The sequence below is a fragment of the Ovis canadensis genome, chromosome 2 (genome assembly GCF_042477335.2).
Source record: "Ovis canadensis isolate MfBH-ARS-UI-01 breed Bighorn chromosome 2, ARS-UI_OviCan_v2, whole genome shotgun sequence".
NCBI lineage: Eukaryota > Metazoa > Chordata > Mammalia > Artiodactyla > Bovidae > Ovis > Ovis canadensis.
Window position 1 is genome coordinate 213764662 of NC_091246.1, and position 25224 is coordinate 213789885.

A 25224-nucleotide genomic window follows, 5' to 3' on the forward strand; every position below is an offset into this window, starting at 1 on the left:
TTACCAGGGTGGAAAGGGAAGAAAAGAGGGGCAAGATAAAGGCAGAGAATTAAGAGGTACAAACAATTATGTATGAAATAGAGAAGCTACATGGATATGTAGTACATTACACAGAATATAGCCAATATTTTATAATAACTATGAATGGAATTTGGCCTTTAAAAATTGTGAATTGTGCTATGTTGTACACCTGAAACTTATATTGTGCATCAAATATTCCTCAGTTTAAAAAAAAAGATAGAAGGGTCTCAGTTCATTGCAGGCTCACTGATTGGTTCAGTAGCACATGGTGCCTTTTCTATTCTCATAGTTATTAGAAATACTAGTGAGTAGGACTCAAGAATGAATTTCTGTTCTATGGTGTTATCATAGCTATCTTCTTCACGGTAGTAAGGAATTATTGTGTTTTTGTCATTTTTCTTTTCTTCCAGTTTGAGTATTCAAGGACAATAGCCATCTGACTTTGGTTTTTCAACATGCAGAACAGATCAGGATATTGCGGTTTTTGTTGTGTATTCTATAATAACCTGGAGCAGGTGAGAAGATCCTATTACTATGGTTATACCACAAAGGACCTACTCATAACTTTCCCTTCTTTTACACAATCAAATTCATTTAACAGACCATATTGAGAATCTACTAATGAGGAGATGTGGCTTGTAGGGATATGGCTATGAACAAAATCAGTTTCTTTTATTCATGAAGCTTACAGTGTGATGCACCAAGACAGAAAATAAGCAGTCACATAAATTTAGTACATAGTATGTCAGGTTGTGATAAGTGATATGAGGAAGGTAAAATAGGGAAGAAGGTGCGATTTTAGGTAGAGTGGCCAGGTGAGGTTACGGAAGTGACATTTGAGCTGAGATTTGAATGAATTGTGGGGACCAGGCTTGCTTATATCTTGGGGGTGCAGAATTTCTAGGTTAGAGGGACAGGATAGCAAGGATAGAGACCCTGAGGCAGAAGGGTAGGATTACATCCTGATCATAATTTGAAAGTCTTTTAAGTTGATAATGCGTGTAACACACCTAACCTACTGAACATCACAGCTTACCTAGCCCACCCTAAAAGTACTTGGAATACTTACATCAGCCCACAGTTGAGCAAAATCATTTAATGCAAAGCCTGTTTTATAATGATTGGGTACCATGTAATTTACTGAATACTGTACTGAAAGTGAGAAACGGAATCGTTGTATGGGTCATTTACCCTTCCGTTAGAGAGACTGGTTTCCCTTTGCCTTTGAATCCCCTCCCCTGAGCACAGGTACAAACCACTTGCTTGTTTTTCTTCCCTTCGTACCCTTCCTGCCTCTCCTGTGTATCTTCCTTACAGCCATGGTTGTGCAGGAGTCCTTTTACTCATTTCCAGTTAGTTTTCAGTGAGAATTGTATCACATGTAGATGTATTTTTGATATGTTCATGGGGAGAAGTGAGCTCCATGTCCTCTAATATTCTGCATTGATTTGCACTCCCCTTAAAAGGTCCTCTGGAGAAGGAAATGGCAATCCACTCCAGTACTCTTGCCTGGAAAATCCCATGGATGGAGGAGTGTGGTAGGCTACAATCCATGGGGTCGCAAAGAGTCAGACATGACTGAGCGTCTTCACTAAATGGTTTTCAGATGCGTATTTTAGAATTGCTTTATATAAAGGGCATATCAATTTATACTTTTACCGGGAGTATGATGAATCTATAGTGTGATGCTCTCACTACTAATGAGTATTACCCATTAGTATGTTTACCCATTAGAATATTTAGAAACATTCATTTTCTTTTTACTTCCCAGCATCTATCCAGTGACTATCACAGATCCTTGATCACACAGAAAAGACAACGGATGGGTGCTGCTAGTTTGATGAAACGTTTCTTGCAGGATGTACTGCAGCACCACCCATGTCATTATCAAGAAAGCAGGTAGAGTAACTGAGTGAAATAATATTAGTATATCCATGTGTGCTAAGTTGCTTCATTTGTGTCCAACTTTGTGCGACCCTGTGGACTGTAGCCCCACCAGCCTCCTCTGTCTGTGGGATTCTCCAGGCAAGAATACTGGAGAGGGTTGCCATGCCTTTCTCTAGGGAATATTAGTACGTAGTTGTATATTACAGTAGATGTTTGTGTTAATGTCCTAATATTTCCTAAAATGAATCTTTGAATCAGGGAATATAAAGTGAACCTTTAGTAACTTATCTTTGCAGTTTAAAATTTTTTCTTAGGTTAAGTAACAAAAATCTCACTCTAAAAGATACGGACTACACTATGCTTTTTCTAAAGAAAAGTCAGGCCAGTAAATATGTATCATCAAGGATGTCACAGGATTAAGCAGGGTAAAAAGGTGGGAACAAACATAACTTTAACAAGATTACCAAAAGTTGGTGATAGTAGCTAAGTAAGGATAGTCAAGGTAAAAATTAATTGCACATTAATGGAACTATTTGCTAACTCTATGCTACTCTGTAAAACAGAATTGATTATTTTTATAATTTGTCAGTATCTTGATAGCTTACTTTTTATTAATATATTTTGATTGTTTTAATAAAAAGAAACATTTTGATAACATTTTAAAAAGTTAATGTCCTATGTTGAAGAAGAACTTTGGTAGAAAATCAGATGTACTCTGATGAGTTTGCTGCTACAGCTGTATAAGATAAAGCAACATAGATCATTAGCACACCTGTACAGTATTAGTTGACTTTAGTCCTAGCAGCAGAATAAAGGACAAACTTCTTGCACACTTTGCAAGTCACCAACCTAAAACTTAGCAAATGACGAAAAAGTTATGCTGGGGAAAAGTTAGGAAAAAATATTTGTGTTCTTAGCTGGTGGAAAGATGAAATTAACCTATCTTGAGGTCAGTATAAATTACCAGTTTATAGTGTATATAAGCAATGCTTCAACAAACATATTTGTACATCCAACTCTTTCTGTGGAGTAGACTTCTAGACTGTGAACTTTTGGGCTAAAGTTTATGGACATTAAAATATTTTTATTTTTTAACTTTGCATTTTAGAATAATTTCAGACTTAAAAAAATTTAGTTGCAAAATGTTTCTTGTGTAACATTCACCTAGCTTCCCCAAATGTTAAATCTAAAATAACCACAGTGGACTTCCCTAGTGATAGTGGATAGGAATCTGCCTGCCAGTGCGAGGGTCATGGGTTTGATCCTTGATCCGGGAAGATTCCACACACCGTGGAGCAACTAATCCTGTGTGCCACAGCTAGGGCCTATGAGCTGCAGCTACTGACACCCACGGGTCTAGAGTCTGCTCCACAACAAGAGAAGCCAGCGCAATGAGAAGCCCGTGCCCCTCAAGGAGGAGTAGCCCTGTTCCCCGAAACTAGAGAAAGGCTGCACACTAGCCAGGAAGACCCAGTGCAGCCAAAAATAAATAAGAAAAATAAAGTAACCACCCACTTGATCATGGTGTATGATCCATTAATGAATTGTTGGATTTGATTTGCTAATATTTTGTTGAGCATTTTTATGTCTATGTATCAATACATAAGTGATACTGACCTGTAATTTTTTCTTTGTGTGTGATATCTTTGTTTGGTATAGCATTAGGGTGGTGCTGGTTTCATAGAATCCTTTGGGATTTTCAACTTGTTTGATTTTATGATTACCTTCCTTTCTGTCCTTAGCCAGATGTTACAAAATTAATTTATTTTGAAACTCTCTGTTCTAGGAATCCGGCCCAGGATAGAAAGAACATAGCATTTATTATGCGTTGAAAAATCTTAAACGGATGTCAAAATAGTTTAATGGAATTTTCCCCCTTATTTTTTAGATCAGTGCAAAATGAGAGACCTCATATGACTACTGTGTCACCTTCAGAAGTGGTTCCTAATGATGATTTTAGTCCTGAAATAAAGACTGAGGATGTTGCTGGAGTCAGAGAAGAGATATCTACCAAGGCATCTGAACCCGTTGAAAAGTTGTATTCTAGGCCTCAGGGATATATGCATAGTGTTTCAGATAGACCATCAGTTATTCAAAAACTGGAGAAAGGACAACAGCATCCCTTGGAGTTCATTCATAAAATTGGGAGCAGTATGAAAGAGTTTAATCCAGTTGGTATTGGTCACAGTACAAATAATAGACAAAGTGTAATATGTTCATCAGTGATTTCTAATGCTCCTGTTAGTTGTTTACCTGAAAGTTCTGATGAAAGACCAGTTACAACTGACACCACTACTGGTTTATCACTTGGAGTCCATTTGGATTTAGTTAACAAATGTGACCCAAACAAAGCTGACAAGTACCTTAAACAGCTAAACAAGGGCTCTAGAAACCCTATGCTACTGTCCCATCCAGAAACTTCTTCAGTTCCATATCAGAAATCTAAAGAGTTAAACAGAAAGTCTTTATGTACAAATTCAGATAAGTTGACCTTACAGGAAGATGTAAATTCTCAGACTAAAGCATTGTCAACTGGCTTTAAAGTCCATGAATTTGTGGGTACTGAAAACTCTTTAAAATTGGAATCTCTTTCTAAATTTGCAGTAAATCCAGTAGTCAACCTGAGTAAAACTAATATAGGAATCTTTGAAGGTGACATTCCAAAGCACCATGAGAAATTCTTTCCTAATATGGATCATAACCAAGAAGGAAAGCATTTGGTTTTTAACAAGTCAGCCTTTTTGGAACAGAAGATCGCAGTGAGTTCTGAAATGAAGTTTGCTGGTGGCTCTCTTCAGTCAGCATCTGATCACTGTGAAGAGGCTGAACCAGACCTTTGGAAGGGGGAGCAAACTGACCAAGAAGATAAGAACTGTGAATCAAGAGATTCTGAAGTAAGTTTTGATGGCAGTTCCTCTTTTTATCCACTGATGGACCAATCCAAAGTGACTGCTGAAGAAATAAAGCTTTCAAAGGAAGTACATACTGATTTGCAATATAAGAATAATACATCTTATATTTCTGAAATAAGCTCTGATTGTGATGACTCCCTTCAGTTGACTACCAGCAGAACTCAAGTGAAAGAGGAAAGTGTTCAGAAGGTAATGCGTATTAGGCTGGTTGATGAAAGCTATGAATCCAGTGATTCTGAGATGAATTTTGATTGTGATGCCTCACTTCAGTCAACTGATGACTGCCGCCAACAGCCTGAGAAAGAAGTGAACCTTCCTAAGGGGGTGCTCGTTGGCTTGGTTGATATGAACTATGGATGTAGTAGCTCTGAAATAAGCGCTGATTCTGTTTCCTCGCTTCAGTCAATGCCTGGCCAATTCCCAGTGACTGTCACAGAAACAGAACTTCAGAAGAAGGTTCAGATCAGCTTGGTTGATAAGAACTATGGATCGAGTTGTTCTGAAACAAGTTTTGATTGTGATGTTTCCCTTCAGTCAGTCTTCGACCATCCTCACATGGCTGTCAGTGAAAGAAACCTGGAGGATAGGCCCGTCTCTCTAAAAGATAGGAATTATAAACCCAGGAGTGCTAAAGCATATCTTGATTGTGATGTCTCTCTTGAGACCGTGTCTGATGGACCTCAGAAGGATGTTGAAAATATTAATCTTCGGAAAGAAAAGAATGGCCTTGGGGATATGAACTGTGAATTTCATGGTCCTGAGATAAAGTTTCATCTGATAAAAACAGATCCTCAGTTAGTGCCTGCTCAATCCCAAGTAGCAGTTAAAGATGTAAATGCTCAGAAAGTAGCTCCTGACCTGGAGAACAAGAGTGTTAAGTCTAGCATTTTTGATCTCAGTTTTGATTCTCACCCTATAGGTGCTTGTGGTGAAGTAAATCTGAAAGCATTAAATGTTGACATGGAAGTTAAGAGCTCTGGATGCTCCAGTTTTGAGTCCACTTTTGACTCTGATTCTTCTTTTATGTCGGTTTCTGAGTATCCTGAGCTGGATGTTGAAGAAATAAGTAAGAAGCATGTTAACCTGGAAGATGAGAGCTTTGAATCAATTAGTTTGGAAAGAACTTTTTATTCTGATAGTCCTCTTCACCCAGTAGTTGACCAATCTCAAGTAACTGTTTATGAGGAGGATCCTGTTGATCTGGAAAATAAGATTAGTGAATCTTGTGTTTCTGAAATAACTTTTGATTCTGATGTGCCTCTTCATTCAGGGACTTATCAGCCTGAAGTAGTGGTTAAAGAAACATTCATTCAGAAAGAAGTGCGTACTCACTTAGGAGAGAAAGATGATGCACCCACCGGTTCTGAAATAAGTTTGGCTTCTTATATCCCTTTTCACTCAGTGATTAAGCAGCCAGAAGAAGCTGTTAAAAACCTAAATCCTCAAAAAGAAGAGTGGGTACACTTAGAAAATAAGGAAAATGAATCTAGTGATTCTGAAATTTTTGATTATGATATTTTTCGTTCAATGACTGGACATTCTGAATATCCTATTAAAGAAAGAAACCTTCAGAAAGGGGAGAATATACACTTAGAAAATAAGGATAATGTACCTGTTGTTTCTGAAAGCAGTTTGAAATCTGTTAGTACTTTTCATTTAGTGACTGGTCATCTTTCCATAGCTATTAAAGAAATAAACCAAAACGAAGAACACGTAAATTTAACAGATAAGAGTACTGAGTTAAAAGTTTCTGAAACAAGTTTGGATACTGATATCCCTGTTCAGTCAGTGACTCACGAACCGGAACTGATTGTGAAAGAACTAGGGCTTCAAAAAGAAAAGCATGCTAAGTTAAAAGGTCAAAGTGCTGAATATAGTGGTTCTGAAATAAGTTTAGATTCTGATTATTCAATGACCGAACCTCAAATAACTGTTAAAGAAAAAAGTGCTCAGAAAGAAGAACATGTTGTTCTAGAGAACAAGAGTGATAAATATAGTAGTTCTGAAATAATTTTGGACTCTGATGTCCCTCTTCAGCCAATGAATGAAAAACCTCAAACAACTATTTTGAAGGAGGACCATGTTGACCCAGAAGATGAAAGTACTGGACCTAGAGGCTTTGAAAAAATACTGAATACTAATAACCTTCTTCATTTAGTCATTGACCAACCTCAACTAGCCCTTTTGAAGGGAAAACATGTTCATTTGGAAGATACAAACAATGAATCTAGTGATGGTAAAATAGATTTTGATTCTGCTGACCCTCTTCAGCCATTGACTGAACAATTTCAGGAAGTGGTTGAAGAAACAAATGTGCAGAAAGAAGAGGATATGAGCCTGAAGAATAAGGTTGATGAACCTAATGATTGTAAATTAATACATAATTCTGATGTTTCCCTTCCAGCTGTGCCCAGTCAACCTAAAGTGGCTGTTAAACTAATAAACCTCAAGAATGAAAATCATGTGTACTTAAAAGATAAGAACAGGCAAGATAGTGGTTTTGCGATGAGTTTGATTTCTGATCTCATGGATCAGTCAGTAGTTGATCATCCTCAGATAACTATTTTGGAGCAAAAGCATACTGAACTAGAAGATAAGCACAATCAATCTTGTGGTTCTGAAATAAACTTTAATTCTGATGACCCCCTTCAATCAGTGGCCAACCAGCTTAGACAAAGTGTTAAAGAAATAAGCCCTTGGAGGGATGAAGTTGACATGGAAGATAAGAGAGATGAACCTAAGCATTTTGAAATTGAATCTGACTCTGATGTCTGTGTTCAGTCAGTGGCTGGCCAAACTGAAGTTGTTAAGGAGGTAAACCTTCTGAAGGAGCATGTTGACTTGGAAGATAAGGTTGTCAAACCTAGTGATTCAAAAATAAACTTTGTTTCTGATGAAGCCTTTCAATCTGTGGCTAATGAAGTTCAAGAGGCTGTTACAGAAATGAATCTTCCGAGGGAGGGACCTGTTTGTCTGAGTGCTAAGAGCTATGGACCTAATGATTCTGAAATCATTTTTGCTTCAAATACCCCTCTCCAATCAGTGGTTGAGCCACACCACGATTTGGAAGAGCAACAAGCCAATTTGGAAGATAAAAGCAATGATCCTTGTGGTCCTAAGATAAATTTTGTTTCTGAATATCCTCTTCAGTCAGTGACTGACCAGCTTCAAAGAAAAGCTGTTAAAAAAATAGGTCTTTGGGAGGAAGGCCATATTTACCTGGAAGATAAGAGATACAAACTAGGTGATTTTGAAGTAAGTTATGATTCTGATGTTGACTTTGTAGCTGGTCATTCTGCTGTGGCTGTCAAAGAAATAAACTTGCAAGAGGAGGATCAGAATAACCTAGAAAATAAGAACTGTGAACTTAGTGTTTCTGAAATAAAATGTGATTCTGGTGTTCATCTTCAGTTAGGAGTTGCCCAACCTCAGGTGGTTTGCAAAGAAATAAACCTTCAGATGGAAAAGTACCTTGGCATGCAAGAGGTTAGTGAACCTAGGGATTCTGAAATGATGTGTGATTCTGATGTTCCTCTTCAAATAGTGATAAATGAAGAGTCAGACAGAGAAACAGATAAGATGCTGTTTGTGGACCTGACAGCAAGTGATAATGACTGTGAAGTGATTTCAGATTCTGATGTCCCTTTTCAGCCAGTGATTGATTCACCTCAAAGGACTGTCAAAGAAATCAGCTGTATAAATGCGGAAAGTTTTGACCTAGATGAGAACTGTGACTCTTGTGATTCTGACCTAAGATATGTTTGTGAAGCCTCTCCTCAATCAGTGACAAATCATTCCAAAAAGGTCTTCAAAGTAGTAAAGCAGAAGCAAGACTATATTATTCTGGAAGAGACAAGCTGTGAGCCTTATGTTTCTGAACTGAGTTTTCAAATTGATTCCTCTCATCAGTCCATGACTTACCAGTCGCAAAAATATGAAAAAAAAAGGGCAAAATATAGTGACCCCAAAGATAAGAGCTGTCAATATAGTGGTCCTAAAAGAAACTTTGAACGAGAGGAGACTTCTCAGCCAGTAACTCAGCAACAGCAGAAGGTTGACAAAGGAGTCAGCCTTTGGAAAGATGTAGAAAATATTGGCCTAAAAGATAAGAACTGTGAATCTGGTGTTTCCGCAACGGATTGTAATGCATCTCCTGGATTGGTGATCCATCAAATGCCTGATCAAGAAAACCTTTTGAAGTTAAAACATACTGATCTAGAAAGTATGAGCTATGAACCTTGTGGTTCTGGGGTGAATTTTCAACGTGATCCTTCTCTCCAGTCTGTCAATGACTGGCCTCAAGAAGCTGTTAATAAGATCAACCTATTTACGAAGATGTCTTTTGACCAGAGAAAAATAAACGATAATAATTCCCATTCAGACTCTGTTCCCATGATTGATTCTATAAGGAACTTGGCAAAAGCAAAGGAGGTCATAGAAGATGATCTTCATGAACTACTTCCTGAAGACTTGCCTCCCGTCCCTCCTTCATTTGTGGGGAAAACGCAGTCTCAGATAATGAAAGAAGATGATGTGCAAATGAGTGCTCTTGTGAAGGAATTCAAGAAAGATCGTTTCTACTGTTACTTTGTTAGCGACTGTGAGATGAGAAAAATGAAAAAAAAAAATTTGAATGAAGAAAAAAAGATGACCTGGACTGACCTCAATCAGGATACCACATCAATTCAAGTTCTGTCAGATTGTGATGGTAATGCGGGTGGCATTTCAGATATTGATGACTTTTCAGTGGCTTTAGATAAACCTAACCATTATCCTTCAACAGGAAGGAATCATGAACAAACATGGCAAGTTGCCTCTCAAGGCCAGGCTATAAAAGTTAGCCATAGAACTCAAACCAGTCTCACAAGTCAGCCAGGGACAAAAAGAAGACTTAGTGGACAAGAGAAAGACTCTCCAGTAAGGAAGTGTTTACTTTTACAAAACAACGGGAAAACAAGAGAGAAAGTTAAAAAAAATGAATTTCCTGAATCATGTATTAGTGTTTTGAAGCCTTTGCAAGGAAATACCTTAATTTATATTCTTTCTTCAAATATTAAGTTGAAGAAAGGTGAATCCAACAGCTTCTCTAAAAGGAGGCATTGTAGTAGAAATAATTGGGATATTAACATACAGTACAAATTTAACCAGAGTTCCTTTAATTGTTATGACCCATTGAAAAAGAAAATTGTAATTGATCCTCCTCTGAACATAGAAGTACCAGGGTCTGACAGGAATACTGTTGAAATACATGTTAGCCCCTTAAATTCTAATGCAGAAGATAATGATCCTTTTGTACAAAGCTCTGCTTCAGTACCTTTTATGACAGTGCCAGTAAGACATGAACTAAACTCACGGCAGGAGGCCAGTGAATCTTCTGTGTTTCCAGAAAAATCCAAGATTTTTAGTTCTAGTGAAATTTCAAAGGAAAGTAATTTCCAGTCAACTTTTTCAAGTCGTGATGTTGCCAAAACTTCATCAAAATCATTTAGAAAAAAGTTTTTGAAAAGTAAAAGCAAAAATCAGACAAAGAAGGTATCAACAAATAATAAGCCAGATTCTCCCAAAAAAGATTGTAGATCAGTTATTCCCCAGCAAAATATCAGAATTGCTTCAGAAAAACGGTCGATTTGGATTCAGAGCAAACTAAGTGATATAATTAAAAAGTATATTCCAAAATACTCTGTTTTTTTGCGTCACAAATATCAGCCCAGGAGCACTTTTGTTAGGACCCATATTAAGAAGAAAAAACCTAATGTGAGTAGGTTAAAGAGGGCGAAGAAACCAGCTAATATGCTCTCAAACTCCTCAGTTCTGTCAGCAGGAGCTGAAGAGCAGTCACGAGCTATAGCAGGCTCTTCTAAGCAACGTGTGCAGACGTCTTCCAGCGTTGCACGAAGTAAGAAGAATGGCAATAAAAAACACCCTAGAAAACAACAGAGAAAGCCGTGTAGACCTATTAGAACATATGATTTGAGAAGTTTGTTTTCTGGTGTACCGTATTCGGACAGAGTGAAGACTCGATTCTCTAATAACAAATTGTGAGGTAATGAAGTAAACTAGAGGTGTTTCTGTTAAGGGCTGGTTGAAGATTCAGTGCTTCAGTTGAAAGTACATTTGGTACCTAGGTACTACCTAGTCTACATAGCTTTCTTAACTTTGGTGGAAAAAATGAACCTTCAACTGTTTTGCTATAGCCTTATTTTTCAGGGCTTTTAATATTCATTTAAAGTTAGTGTTAGGGTCTTTTTTTTTTTTTAAATGCCCTTTGTCCCTTTGTTGTGGAAGAGCTTCATCTTAATTTATATTACATAATTTAGCACAATGTATATACCATTTTCTACCTTCAATCATGTCCCATTTATTTTTTATGATTGTGTCTCATGTCAGCAGCTTAAAATATTGCAAGAATGAATGTGGCAAACATAAAATGCTCTCTTATTACTTACTTTTTAAAAATTGGAACAGATGAAGTTCCAATGTAGTTATGTAGTTATTTTCTGTGTGTTTCACAGTAGTGTTGTCAATGTCATATTCTAACTGGGTAGTTAAAAAGAAGAAGTTCTAATAGATTATCTCAGCTTTTGAGTGGGATTAACCTAAATAATCACAGACAAAATACAATTTATCTTTCTTTCAAAAGCATTACAGAGAATGAGATTTCATTTTTAATCCAGTTTTTTAAAAAAACTGCTTGGTAATTTAAATACATAACAGACTCCTGTTTCACTTAAACTGTATCTGCAGGCCTTCAACTTTCTTCACTGGGCCACATGCATATTGTATATATACAGGATCTGTAGGTTTTTCTTTAGCATTACTAGATCTTAAGGGGAAAATGATCTTGCCAGTGTGATTATGCTTTCCTACCAGCTTCCCTGGTGGCTCAAGCGGTAAAGAATCCGCCTGCAGTGCAGGAGACCCAGGCTCGATCCCTGGGTGGGGAAGAGTCCCTGGAGAAGGAAATGGCAATCCACTCCAGTATTCTTTCCTGGAGAATTCCATGGACAGAGAAGCCTGGCGGGCTGCAGTCCATGGGGTTGCAAGAGTTGAACACAACTTAGCAACTAAACCACCACCACCAATGAAACTGATAACCTAAGTGGAGCCCCATTTCGCTGTATTTGTACATTGGTTTGGCCTTCTTTCAACTTGCTAACTGATTTTAATAGTTCAAATGAAAGATGTCAAGATATGCAGTTTAGGTCTGACGTACTCAAAAGATCTTCAGATCTTTTATTCAGGGACACTGGTTGTGCTGGTACAGGTTCATTTGGTTATTCTGCTAAGTCAAGGAAACTGGATCCTTTTCTGTCATTGGTACTAAAAGGGAAACATGAATTTCAGCTTCTGTATTGTATAAACCATATTTAATTGAAATGATCAGTGTACCATGTTTTCAGAAATAAAAATGTGTTACTTCAGAATTAGGTGCAGTGTAACAGTTGGTTTCTAAATGTAGCTTTATTTCAGGTGCCATTATTTAGCCTGTGGATATGTTATGGTGTTACGTTGTATTGTATTAATAATTTCTTTTAGTTCTGTTCAGTTGCTCAGTTGTGTCTGACTCTTTGTGACCCCAGCACGCCAGGCTTTCCTGTCCATCACCAATATCTGGAGCTTACTCAAGCTCATGTCCATCGAGTCGATGATGCCATCCAACAATGTCATCCTCTGTCCTCCCCTTCACCTCCCACCTTCAATCTTTCCCAGCATCAGGATCTTTTCCATTAAGTCAGTTCTTCACATTAGGTGGCCAAAGTATTCCAGTTTCAGCTTCAGCATCAGTCCTTCCAATGACTATTCATGACTGATTTCTTTTAGGATGGACTGGTTGGATCTCCTTGCAGTCCAAGGGACTCTCAAGAGTCTTCTCCAACACCACAGTTCAAAAGCATCAATTCTTCGGCGCTCATCTTTATAGTCCAGTTCTCACATCCATGCATGACTGCTGGAAAAACAATACCTTTGACTAGACGGACCTTTGTCGACAGAGTAATGTCTCTGCTTTTTAATATGCTGTCTAGGTTGGTCATAGCTTTTCTTTCAAGGAGCAACCATCTTTTAATTTCATGGCTGCAATCAGCATCTGCAGTGATTTTGGAGCCCCCTAAAACAGTCTCTCACTGTTTCCATTGTTTTCCTATTTGCTGTAAAGTGATGGGACAAGATGCCATGATCTTAGTTTTCTGAATGTTGAGCTTTAAGCCAAGTTTTTCACTCTCCTCTTTCACTTTCATCAAGAGGCTCTTTAGTTCTTCTTTGCTTTCTGCCAGAAGGGTGGTGTCATCTGCATATCTGAGGTTATTTCTCCCAGCACTCTTGATTCCAGCTTGTGCTTCATCCAGCCTGGCATTTCTCATGATGTACTCTGCAGATTAGTTAAATAAGCAGGGTGACAATATAGAGCCTTAACATATTCTTTTCCTGATTTGGAACCAGTCTGTTGTTCCATGTCCAGTTCTAACTGCTGCTTCTTGACCTGCATACAGATTTCTCAGGAGGCAGGTCAGGTGGTCTGGTATTCCCATCTCTGAGAATTTTCCACAGTTGTTGTGATCCATACAGTCAAAGGCTTTGGTGTAGTCAAAGTAGATGTTTTTCTGGAACTCTCTTGCTTATTCTATCAGTGGATGTTGGCAATTTGATTTCTGGTTCCTCTGCCTTTTCTAAATCCAGCTTGAACATCTGGAAGTTCACAATTCATGTGCTGTTGAAGTGTGGCTTGGAGAATTTTGAGCATTACTTTGCTAGCATGTGAGATGAGTACAATTGTGCAGTAGTTGTACATTCTGGCATTGCCGTTCTTAGGGATTGGAATGAAAACTGACCTTTTCCAGTTCTGTGGCCACTGGTGAGCTTTCCAAATAATTTCTTTACTTCTAAATTTAAAGCAGTAATTTGGTTTTAAAATGGACAAATGTTTTTATTTTTAGTTGCAGAGCAACTTCAACTTACCCTATATTCAAATATTTTAATTTCTTTTCTTAAAATATCACTGTCAGCTGCTAATTTGGAATAATCCTCCAATTTTAATTTAGAAAGAAAACTGTCCTACTGATTAGGAAGTAAATAAGCAATTAATTCATAAAAATATTCTACTTGTGGTTATTGGTGTCTTTTTTCCCTATGAAGTAGACATGTAATTCTCTTGAGTACTGTTAATAGACATTCTGCAAGCTTTTAGTGTCAGTTTAAATGCAAGAGATCATATGGAAAAAAATGTACCATGTAATTGTGATGTATCATATCTACTGTGATTACATCATGCAGAGAGGAAAGTTCTTATAATTCAGCTGAACAAAAACTTGAAGAAAATTTACTACCATTTTCACATTGGAAACTCTTCTAAGTACCTTTTTTTCCCCCTAAGAAAAGGTTTATATCTAAAGTTTAAAGTATAAAATAGTCCTGATTATTTTAAAAAGCATTTTGAAATGTTTACTGAGTTCCCGTAGTCATTGTTATTTTAGACAGGCTTGAAATCTTGAAATTGTAAATGTTATAATTTAAACTAAGTAGTGAATAACTTTCAGAGTTTGGTAGGATACAAGTGTGTCCCTTTGTCAAAATTTGTTTGGGCTTAATTTACATATTAGATAAAAATTACATTTTTCTGTGTGTGTATTCAAGTATGCATTAAATTATTTTAATAGTAAAACATCAAGTGATAGCCATAGTCAGTATTTTATTAATCTTGTCCTTGCTGAGTAGCTTGCATAAATGTTTATTATAATTATTCCAAATTTTGTAGTATGTAGACAGTGTGTAAAGTGTGTTTTGGACTTGTGTGTTTAAATTTTTGTGCAACTCAGGCTCTGACTGACATGATTTTGCTAAAGAGAAACTATATTTAAATACTCAAATGATTATATATTTCCATGTAAAATGAATGTGAAGAGTAATGTATTTTTATAATGCAATTTAAAGAGTAAATTTGTTTTCAAAGTTAACACGATAAAATTTATCAAATATTGAAATTTGCCTCTATTTTCTCTTCACGTTAGGAACTTTATCTGGGAATACTTAAGGAATGTTAGAATAAGGAAAACAGAAGTTCATTTTATAAATCGTCATACAGATGATATAGGGGAATATAAATGTTGATGCCGGTGAGAAAATAATTTAACCAAAGATACGTAGGCTATATTCGATGAAGTAGTTATTTCAAAGGATTAAAATTAAACAACTTTTTCTTTGTCTGGTGGAGTGGTGAGTTAGCAGTTTTTCACTTTGTATACCTGTATGGAAAGAGTCCGTGAACAGATTGAGTTCAGGAGGCAGTACCTGTATCATTATTTGACACCTACTGGAAGAGAACTTGGTGCCTCCAATACCATAGCACTGTTTTAAAGAATGAGAAAACGTGGAAGAGCGTACGTATCTGTCAGTGCCTTTCTCACCAGTATTGGCTTCTAGCGTTTTGGTTCAGGATTATATTGGATTATATAAGGAGAAGTCTCTCTTATATATGTCTCTTAAATAAGAGACTTCTCCTTATATAAATATGTTAATAAAGTAAAAATGTTAGTTGAAGCCAATTTTCAATAAAGGACTTTTATGTATAGAAAAAATGTGGAAAACTGTGAAAAATCATGTAATTAAAAAAATCAGGAAGTTACCCATCAAAATGTCAAGATGAAAGGCTGAGGAAGAGTCTCAACATTTCCTTATACTTCACTGAGACCGCAAATATTAGGGAAATAACAGTATATTTAATAATTTTCATGTGTTCTTGTACTTGACTGTACATATTTAAAAAGTTCTCCTAAAGTCTTTTAAATTATTTACCTTGATTAGGATGAGCTATACTTAATGCTGAATCTTTAAAGTATGAGCTTGTACTGTTCTCTGTGTTTACCATTTATTACATGCATTTTTTTTACATGCATTTTATTTTCTGAATTTTTAAGCTGGACGTGTGTATGTACATGTTGAGCCCTATGTACCAGACATTGTTCTAGACTTTTGACCTGTGTTGTCTCCTTTGATCTTCAAAGAGCCCTTTTGAGCTAGGAACTGTAATTGTAACAAAATAGCCAATGAGAAAATTAAGGCATTGAGCTTCAGTTTGGTGATTAAAGATGTTTTCTATAATCAAATGAGGATTACAAATAATCCCCATTCCCTTCCTCATCCCCAATTTCAGGCTGCCCCTAATCTATTGTCTGTCTTTATAGTTTAGCTTTTTCTGGACTTTTCATATAAAGGGCACCATATAATATGTTGTGTTTTGTGTCTGACTTATTTTCATTTCCTGTAATGTTTTTGAGCGTTATTCATATAGCATGTAACAGTATTTGTTCTTTTCGAAATTGCTGAGTAGTGTTTATAATTAATTTTTGATAAAAATGGTAACAGAACACTGATCTTCTGATGACAAATATGATAAAAGCTATTAGGTGTGAGGTTAGATGTTTATGCGTCATATTCCTGTTACCCTTGATTACTGCCCTAGATCCACAACCAACTGGATATCTGCCTTTGTGAGTGCTCTTATTCCATACTTGAATGCTTTATACTTCCTGTTTTTGACTCTTATTTTCTTTACTGCCCTTCTTGGCATTCTTTTCATTGTGCTTTGTGAATTCTCATTTTCAGTGTCAACACATTACTTTCATTATGAATTCCTTGCAAGTAACTAAACTGAGAATCATATCCAAGTTGCCCATTTTCCTAATCTTACATGTACGTTAAAGCCAGGAAGTGTTGATAATGGTACCGGTCATAGTGAAAGTTCTTGTTTAAGATGACTGTCCTACAGGGACTTCCCTGCCGGTCCGATGGTTAAGACTTCATCCTTCCACTAGAGGGGGTCTGGGTTTGATTCCCTAGACAGGGAACTAAGATTCTACATGTCGCTTGGTGCAGCCAAAAAAGAAAAAAGTTACTCTCCTACATAACCACAGTGTACCTCATCAAAATCAGGAAACTAACATTGGTATGATTATTACCCTCTACTCGACCGGTCTCACTTGGATTTTACAGACTGCTCCAACGCATCCTCTATAGGTCCAGGATTTAATTCGGGATCACACATTGTCATGATTCTAGTTTCCTTCAATATGGAACAGTTCCTCAGCCTTTCTTTGTATTTTATAACTTGACATTTTGAAGTGTACAAATTTCTTTGTGGAATGTCCCTTAGTTTGAATTTGTGCAGTGTTTCTTTATAATGCTTTTTCTGTGGGCGGTGGGGTGGGGCAGAAAAATCTGTGGACTTCTCAGTGTATTAGAACAAAAGTCATGTGATGTCAATATGAATAAATGTGATGATTGAAAATATCTAATTTTTGTTTTTATTTTAGAGTAAAAGCGTTTAGTAATCTGAAATGGGGGCTCTCATATAAAGTAAATTATCAACAGTGGAAATAGTGTCAGACTTTATTTTTTTGGGCTCCAAAATCACTGCAGATGGTGACTGCAGCCATGAAATTAAAAGACGCTTACTCCTTGGAAGACAACTTATGACCAACCTAGATAGCATATTCAAAAGCAGAGACATTACTTTGCCAACAAAGGTCCGTCTAGTCAAGGCTATGGTTTTTCCAGTAGTCATGTATGAATGTGACAGTTGGACTGTGAAGAAAGCTGAGCTCCGAAGAATTAATGCTTTTGAACTGTGGTGTTGGAGAAGACTCTTGAGAGTCCCTTGGACTGCAAGAAGATCCAACCAGTCCATTCTAAAGGAGATCAACCGTGGGTGTTCTTTGGAAGGAATGATGCTAAAGCTGAAACTCCAGTACTTTGGCCACCTCATGTGAAGAGCTGACTCATTGGAAAAGACTCTGATGCTGGGAGGGATTGGGGGCAGGAGGAAAAGGGGACGACAGAGGATGAGATGGCTGGATGGCATCACCGACTCGATGGATGTGAGTTTGAGTGAACTCCGGGAGTTGGTGATGGACAGGGAGACCTGGCGTGCTGTGATTCATGGGGTCGCAAAGAGTCGGACACGACTGAGCGACTGAACTGAACTGAACTGATGTGCCTAGCCCTATGGTGGGTGCCCAGGATCCAAACATCAATTAAACAGGTCTCTAGTTGATCACTTTCATTGCTGATATGAATGAAAGACAATTTCTGTAGTGGTAAGTCTGTGGAATTGCAACATAATTCTTAGGCTTTCAAAAGATCATTAAAAAACCTTGTGTTAGATCAAGATAGTGCTCTTTGGCATTAAAGAATTCCCCAACTTTCTACATTGGGGCCCATTGCAAAGCATTTCTCATGATTATCTTGGAATGATTGTTTTTCTATATTTGCATTATTATGAATAGTCTCTCCTGTGTTGGTTGATGCCCCAGGATCAAGTGTTATTTATATAGATTCACTTAGTTACACATCTTATCGCAGCACAAAAATGACTTCCTAAGGAAAAGTTTATATTTTCATCAGATGTTTATTTGAAAATATTCTAATTGAGGTATAAGATGATTTACAATATTATGTTAGTTCAGTTCAGTTCAGTCGCTCAGTCGTGTCCGACTCTTTGTGACCCCATGAACCGAAGCATGCCAGGCCTCCCTGTCCATCACCAACTCCCAGAGTCCACCCAAACCCATGTCCATTGAGACGGTGATGACATCCATCCATCTTGTCCTCTGTTGTCCCTTTCTCCTCCTTCCCTCAATCTTTCCCAGCATCAGGGTCTTTTCAAATGAGTCAGCTCTTTGCAGCAGGTGGCCAAAGTATTGGAGTTTCAGCTTCAACATCAGTCCTTCCAATGAACACTTAGGACTAATCTCCTTTAGGATGGATTGGTTGGATCTCTTGTAGTCCAAGGGACTCTCAAGAGTCTTCTCCAACACCACAGTTCAAAAGCATCAATTCTTCGTTGCTCAGCTTTCTTTATAGTCTGACTCTCACATCCATACATGACCATCGGAAAAACCATAGCCTTGACTAGACGGACCTTTGTTGGCAAAGTAATGTCTCTGCTATTTATTATGCTGTTTAGGTTGGTCATAACTTTCCTTCCAAGGAGTGTCTTTTAATTTCATGGCAAATAGATGGGGAAAGTGCAAACAGTGGCTGACTTTATTTTTCTGGGCTCCAAAATCACTGCAGATGGTGATTGCAGCCATGAAATTAAAATTAAAATATTATGTTAATGTATAGCATATTGATTCAGTAGTTTTGCAGATTATATTTCATTATAGGTTGTTAATGAGAATAATTCCATGTGCTACATGGTATATCCCTGCAGCCTATCTATTTTATTATATAGAAATTTGTATTTGTTAATCCCATACACCTAATTTATTCCCCCCCCCATTTTCCTCTCCACTTTGGTAACCATAAGCTTTTTTTGAAAAAAAATCTGAGTCTGTTTCTCTTTTGATACATATATTTGTATTATTTTTTAGATTCCATATATATGGTATCATATAGTATGTTGTTTCAGGCTCTGTTTCTTTCTCCTCTGATATTTATGATTTCTTTCCTTCTACTAACTTTGGGTTTTATTTGTTCTCTTTTTTTCTTAGTTCTTTTAGGTTTAAGGTTAAGTTGTTTGTTTGGTGGGAGTCTTCTCAACCCAGGTGGCTGGCATGTTTCTCCCTCACTTGGCCATCCCGTGCCTCCTCTGCAGGACTCAGCCCATATACTTTGAAATCTAGCTCTTGTTTATTTCTCCCAGTTACCTTTTAATTTTCAAAACTTTGGTGTGGTGTGTGAATCTTTTTTTTTTTCAAATTTTGAAATTTAAGTAGAAGATCCTGAGGATGAAGAGGGTGAATTCACTGAGGGATATACACTTGAAGTGGCAGCATCCCTTTTTTTTCTTTACAATTTGTTTGAAAAAAAATTATACATTTATAACAATATATAAATTATATATTAAAATTCAAACACATAGCATTGGGATTTTGGAAGAGTTAATCTCTTGTCACTTTCCAAGCAATTTTTGACTTGTTATTATGAATAAGAGGTTCTTTTCCTTCCTTGAATTTTGTTTCAAAGTCCTCTCTCATAACTTGCCATTGAAGGATCCTATGAGTTTGTGTGTGTGCATGCAGCGTGCATGTGTTTGTGTTCACATGTGTGTTTTTTCTTAACTAGGAGTGGTAGGAGAGAGGGCAAACCTCATATGGGGGAAGATTGTGACATAGGTTAGATCTATTATAATCAATAATCAGTGAATGTTGAAGGAGCATTGTATTCCTCAGCAGCTAAGTGCCTATTCTACATTCTGACCAGAAGCTTCTGGGGACACTGGTGTGTGGGTAGTAGTTTTCCTTTAGGCTAGTTATTTGGCGCCACAGGACACTTTCACCTCTTACAGCTAAAATCTATGAGGGAAAGAGCTGTGGCTATCAAAATATTTATCTCTAGGATATCACCTATCTAGAAGTCATTTGTCACATTTACTTATTGATGTTCAAGTCAGAGGTGTTGAGGGATTTTCTTTACAAAAAACAAAAGTGAAAGCAAAACTTTTAGAAATTTAAGATAAGAGAAAAATAAATTTCCTTGTTTGTTCTGGAAAAACTTGAAGCTATGGACAAAGTTAAAATCATCCAGAAAGAACAGTTTTGGTATTTTGGTGTATATTTTTCCAGATATATTTTAATGAGATGATCCTGCAAATAGTGTATGGAGGATTGTTTTGTGACTAGTTGTCTCACCACTAAATACACTGTAATCATCTTTTCTTGCCACATTTTTGAATAAGGTACTTTTTTTTTTTTTAGGCCTCGCTGGGCAGCATGCAGGATCTTAGTCCCCTGATGGGGATTGAACCTGTGCCCTTTCATTAGAAGTGTGGAGTCTTAACCACTAGACCACCAGGGAAGTCCATGAACAACATTCTTTTTAATGGTCTTGCTGTACTCCCTTGCATGCATGGTCACATGTTTATTTAAATAATTCTAGATATATTAGATGGTTTTCAGTTTATTTTTTGCAAGTATGTAAAAACTCTGCAACTACTATTCCTGTGGATAAAGCTTTTGAATATTCATGATTATTTTCTTGTGGTAAATTCCTAGAAATAAAACTGTTGGAACACAGCCTATGTGCATTTTTAATAAGTGCTTTTCCTAATGTAGACAAACTGGTTTTATAATTAGTTGCTCTACCAAAAAGTGCAGCAGAGATTTAACATATGGCTTTTTCTTAAATTGTTCCATAATAAAAAGCTGAGGCTAATTTTTGTGCTATCATATTGTGAAAGGTAATTCTATTGAGGATAAGAGAGCAATGTAGTACAGATAGGCTCATTTCTGGCAGTCTGTCTATTATACTGTCTCTCTAACCCCATAGAATGTAAGTTCCATGAAGAGAAGGATTTTTTTCTGGTTTCTTTAATACTGTATTTCCAATGCCTGTATCTAACACAGAGTAGGCATTCAATAAATAACTGTTGAAAAATAAATAACTCTGGACTTTGGGGCTTCCCTGATGAAAATGAAAGTAAAAGAGGAGAGTGAAAAAGTTGGCTTAAAGCTCAACATTCAGAAAACGAAGATCATAGCATCCAGTCCCATCACTTCATGGGAAATAGATGGGGAAACAGTGGAAACAGTGTCAGACTTTATTTTTGGGGGCTCCAAAATCACTGCAGATGGTGTTTGCAACCATGAAATTAAAAGACGCTTACTCCTTGGAAGGAAAGTTATGACCAACCTAGATAGCATATTCAAAAGCAGAGACATTGCTTTGCTAACAAAGGTCTGTCTAGTCAAGAGCTATGGTTTTTCCAGTAGCCATGTATGGATGTGAGAGTTGGACTGTGAAGAAGGCTGAGCACTGAAGAATTGATGCTTTTGAACTGTAGTGTTGGAGAAGACTCTTGAGAGCCCCTTGGACTGCAAGGAGATCCAACCAGTCCATTCTGAAGGAGATCAGTCCTGGGATTTCTTTGGAAGGAATGATGCTAAAGCTGAAACTCTGGTACTTTGGCCACCTCATGCGAAGAGTTGACTCATTGGAAAAGACTCTGATGCTGGGAGGAATTGGGGGCAGGAGGAGAAGGGGACAACTGAGGATAAGATGGCTGGATGGCATCACTGACTCGATGGACGTGAGTCTGAGTGAACTCTGGGAGTTGGTGATGGACAGGGAGGCCTGGCATGCTGTGTTTCATGGGGTCGCTGAGTCGGACACGACTGAGCGACTGAACCGAACTGAACTGATAGCTCAGTTGGTAAAGAGTCTGCCTGCAATGCGGGAGACCCCGGTTTAGTTCCTGGATTGAGAAGATCCACTGGAGAAGGGATAGGCTACCCACACCAGTATTCTTGGGCTTCCCTTGTGGCTCAGCTGGTAAAGAATCTGCCTGCAATGTGGGAGACGTGGGTTTGATCCCTGGGTTGGGAAGATCCCCTGGAGAAGGGAAAGGCTACCCACTCCAGTATTCTAGCCTGGAGAATTCCATGGACTGTATAGTCCATGGGGTCATAAAAAGTCAGACACAACTGACTTTACTCACTGGACTTTTTATAGGTACATATTGAAGTCATTAACAAGTGCTTACACTGCATGGTGTTAAGTAGAGGCCCGTTGGCAGGATAATAGGTAGGAAATGTAAGTTATCTTTATTTAATTGATAAGAAAAATTTAATTATTGCATATATTCCAAGAAAAAACATAAATAGAGTTCGAAATGAAACTAGAGACTTATTGTGAAACATTCCTGTCAAATAAAAATGCCTGTGAAATATAAAGAGGGAGGGAGCAAGAGTAGGCAGAAAAGTTCTTCAGATGTAGTACATGTCTGATAGCTATGAAAGGAGAAGGGGGAAAGAAAGAGGGTTGGGTGGGGAGAGACACAGACTTGTACAGTTTGATAAAGTCTTGGCCAGCCAGAAGGGAGCTCCAGTGACCCATAGAAGAGTTCCACATTGGGTAGCAATGGCTCAGTGGTAGGCTGAGGGTTGTCCAAGAGACTCATGGGCTCAGCTCAAATACTTAGTGGATCCTGAAGATTCTGCAGCTAGAGGTGATAAGTTAACTGCACTCCTGGTTGCTGACCAGTGAATTCCTCTTAGAGCCAGGAGGTGTATCTTCTTGGTTGCCATAGTCCTTACCTTGAGCTGTGCAAATCCTCCTCTTCATGCACATTTTTGAGGACACCTTCATCAAGGTTTGTTATGGACTATTGCCTTTAAGCTTACACCTTAATAAGCCATGTCACTGCTGTTTCAGACTCATTGCTGTTTGGTGGTACTGTGTGTATTATGACCAGTGATTCCCATGGTCATGAGCTCATTACTGTACTTGCTTTGCTGTGAGGTAGCTTGGATGCGATGTTGTGTGTGGTTTTATGGTTGCAGATTAGTCCCTCTAAACCCTCAGATCAGGGATGTTGCTAGGAAAAGTGGAGGCAGAAAAGACATTGCCTTTACTTGAAACAAGTATCTGTTCTTGAGAGAACGAATCACTGGCTTTTCGAGGACATAGGGGGTCCAGAGTAGTCAACTGGCCACCAAGTGGTTGTTAATAGTTGGTTTCATTAAGAAATAGTGCCCAATCATGGGCCCAATCATTGGTCTCTATTGTTGGCAGTTTAGACATTCAGAGATAGCAGTACCTCAATTGGCCTTGGTAACTAAAAGTTCTTGCTCTTGGGACCATGTGCAGCCTCTATTCCTGCCGTGGCGGGTACTCTATTTGTATGTCCATCTTTCCTGTTCTCAAATGATTAATGATGAAAGCTATCTAATGTCACCATTCTATCTGCGCTGTTGTTTATTGCCTCTGTGCTTTCTGGTGGACGTTAACATTTGACATAAAAGTTTTTACACTTTGTACCTGTCACCAACTGTCCATCCACTTGTCTCTTCTCCAGAACTCTTTCCTCCAGTCACTCAGAATTTTCCTCTCAACCCCTTGACCAGCCTATCAGGCCATTCTTTTTTGTTTTGTTTTGTTTTAATTATTTATTTGGCTGTGCCAGACTTTCACTGTGACATGCAAATGCTTATTTTTGGCATGTCAGATCTATTTCCCTGACTAGGGATGGAACCTAAGCCCCCTGCCCTGGGAGCTTGGAGTCTTAGCTATTGGACTACCAGGGAAGTCCCTATCAGGCCATTCTTTACTGCTTATGATTTTGTATGTATTTTCACCTTGGACCATTTCTCCTTCCGCACAAGTGAGTGATCAGGTGTGCCAGGTGAGGCTCCTGTCATTGTATTTTTTTTTCTCACCACTGAATTTCAAAGTCACCCCTGGATGGGATGTAATGCAGCTTCCATTTATGTTCAGCTTTCACCAATATTCAGAGCCAATCCATCTGTGAACCTAGGTCAGGTTTTCTCCTCTTGATTCAGCTGTTCATGTGGGACCCTCCATATCACCATGAGGTGTAAGCTAAAGGAGGAACATTGATGCAACCAAGGAAGGCAAATCAGAGTCTGAACTACTTCCCCGTGCAGCTCACATATGCTTTCTCGTCTTGCATAAGCTTGATCTCAGGCCTATCTTTTCAATCTTCTGCTCTTGCTGGGCAGTTATGTGCCTGGTCTTTACCATTTCAGGGACCCATTGTCGCCACTGCTATCTCTGAGCCTCTCTGACTGGCTCTCCTATGGTCAGCCCTAATCTGCAGAGATGGACCACACTGAGCTTCCTAGTGACACTGGTGCATTTCCTCTCCCTATTGCATTTCTTTTTGTTGTATTTCTTTTTCTTAGGTCGTATGGCTTAATTTCTACATTATTATGCAAGTCCAAACTAAATCAGTTTTTCTTACATACATTAAAAACTCTACCTTTATGCACCCCACGAAGAGATATCTAACAAAATCACAGACATGGGGCTCAGATTCAAGACAGACAAAGCTAAGTCACAATACTAAAGAGAAACAGAGGGTCAGAGGAATCTAGGAAAGGTCAGAATCCAAAGGCAAGCACTTGACTGTAAGTCAGGGAGCACTGTTACCTCTGTAAGCGCCCCAGCACTCAGAGAGCAGAAATAGGTCAGGGGGCTCCTGTGGAGGGTCAGAAGGTTTACTTAAAATGCTGGCTCAGTTAGGAATACCTACATAGCTAGGGGCAAGTAATTAAATCTTTCTCAGGTTCATATTTCTCATATTAAGTGGGATAATAGCACACCTTTGCAGGTCTTTGTGAAGATGAAGTGAGTAAATGAGTTCTAAGTGCTCCCTACTGCATTTCTGATGGCCTTTGTGAACAGTGCGTCCTCCCGGTTCTCCTGTGGAATATTACTCTCTGGTTGTCTTCTGGCCCCACATATATATGCATTCTGGCATGTTCAATTCCCTGAGGCTTTAAATGACTTTTGCCACTGCTTTTCAGGGCAACTCATGCATTTAAACTTACTTAGCATGGCTCATTGCTTTCTCCAGGTGTTTAAAGTCACCCTACCAGTGAGTTTCTATCATCTCTTTGGGTCCTTGCCAGGGTGCTAAATCTTGTGTTCTGAGACAGTGTCTCTTAAG

General features: G+C 38.1%; 1 protein-coding gene across 1 annotated transcript; it reads left to right on the plus strand.

The window, feature by feature from the left end:
* Positions 1-476: 476 nt before the first annotated feature.
* ZDBF2 (zinc finger DBF-type containing 2) lies at positions 477-24471 on the plus strand. Its single transcript, XM_069573764.1, has 6 exons — positions 477-536; positions 1793-1920; positions 3797-6428; positions 6561-6865; positions 6983-10716; positions 24458-24471. Exons 1-6 carry the CDS (start codon positions 477-479, stop codon positions 24469-24471), a joined length of 6873 nt encoding a protein of 2290 aa, XP_069429865.1.
* The last annotated feature ends 753 nt before the right edge of the window (positions 24472-25224 follow it).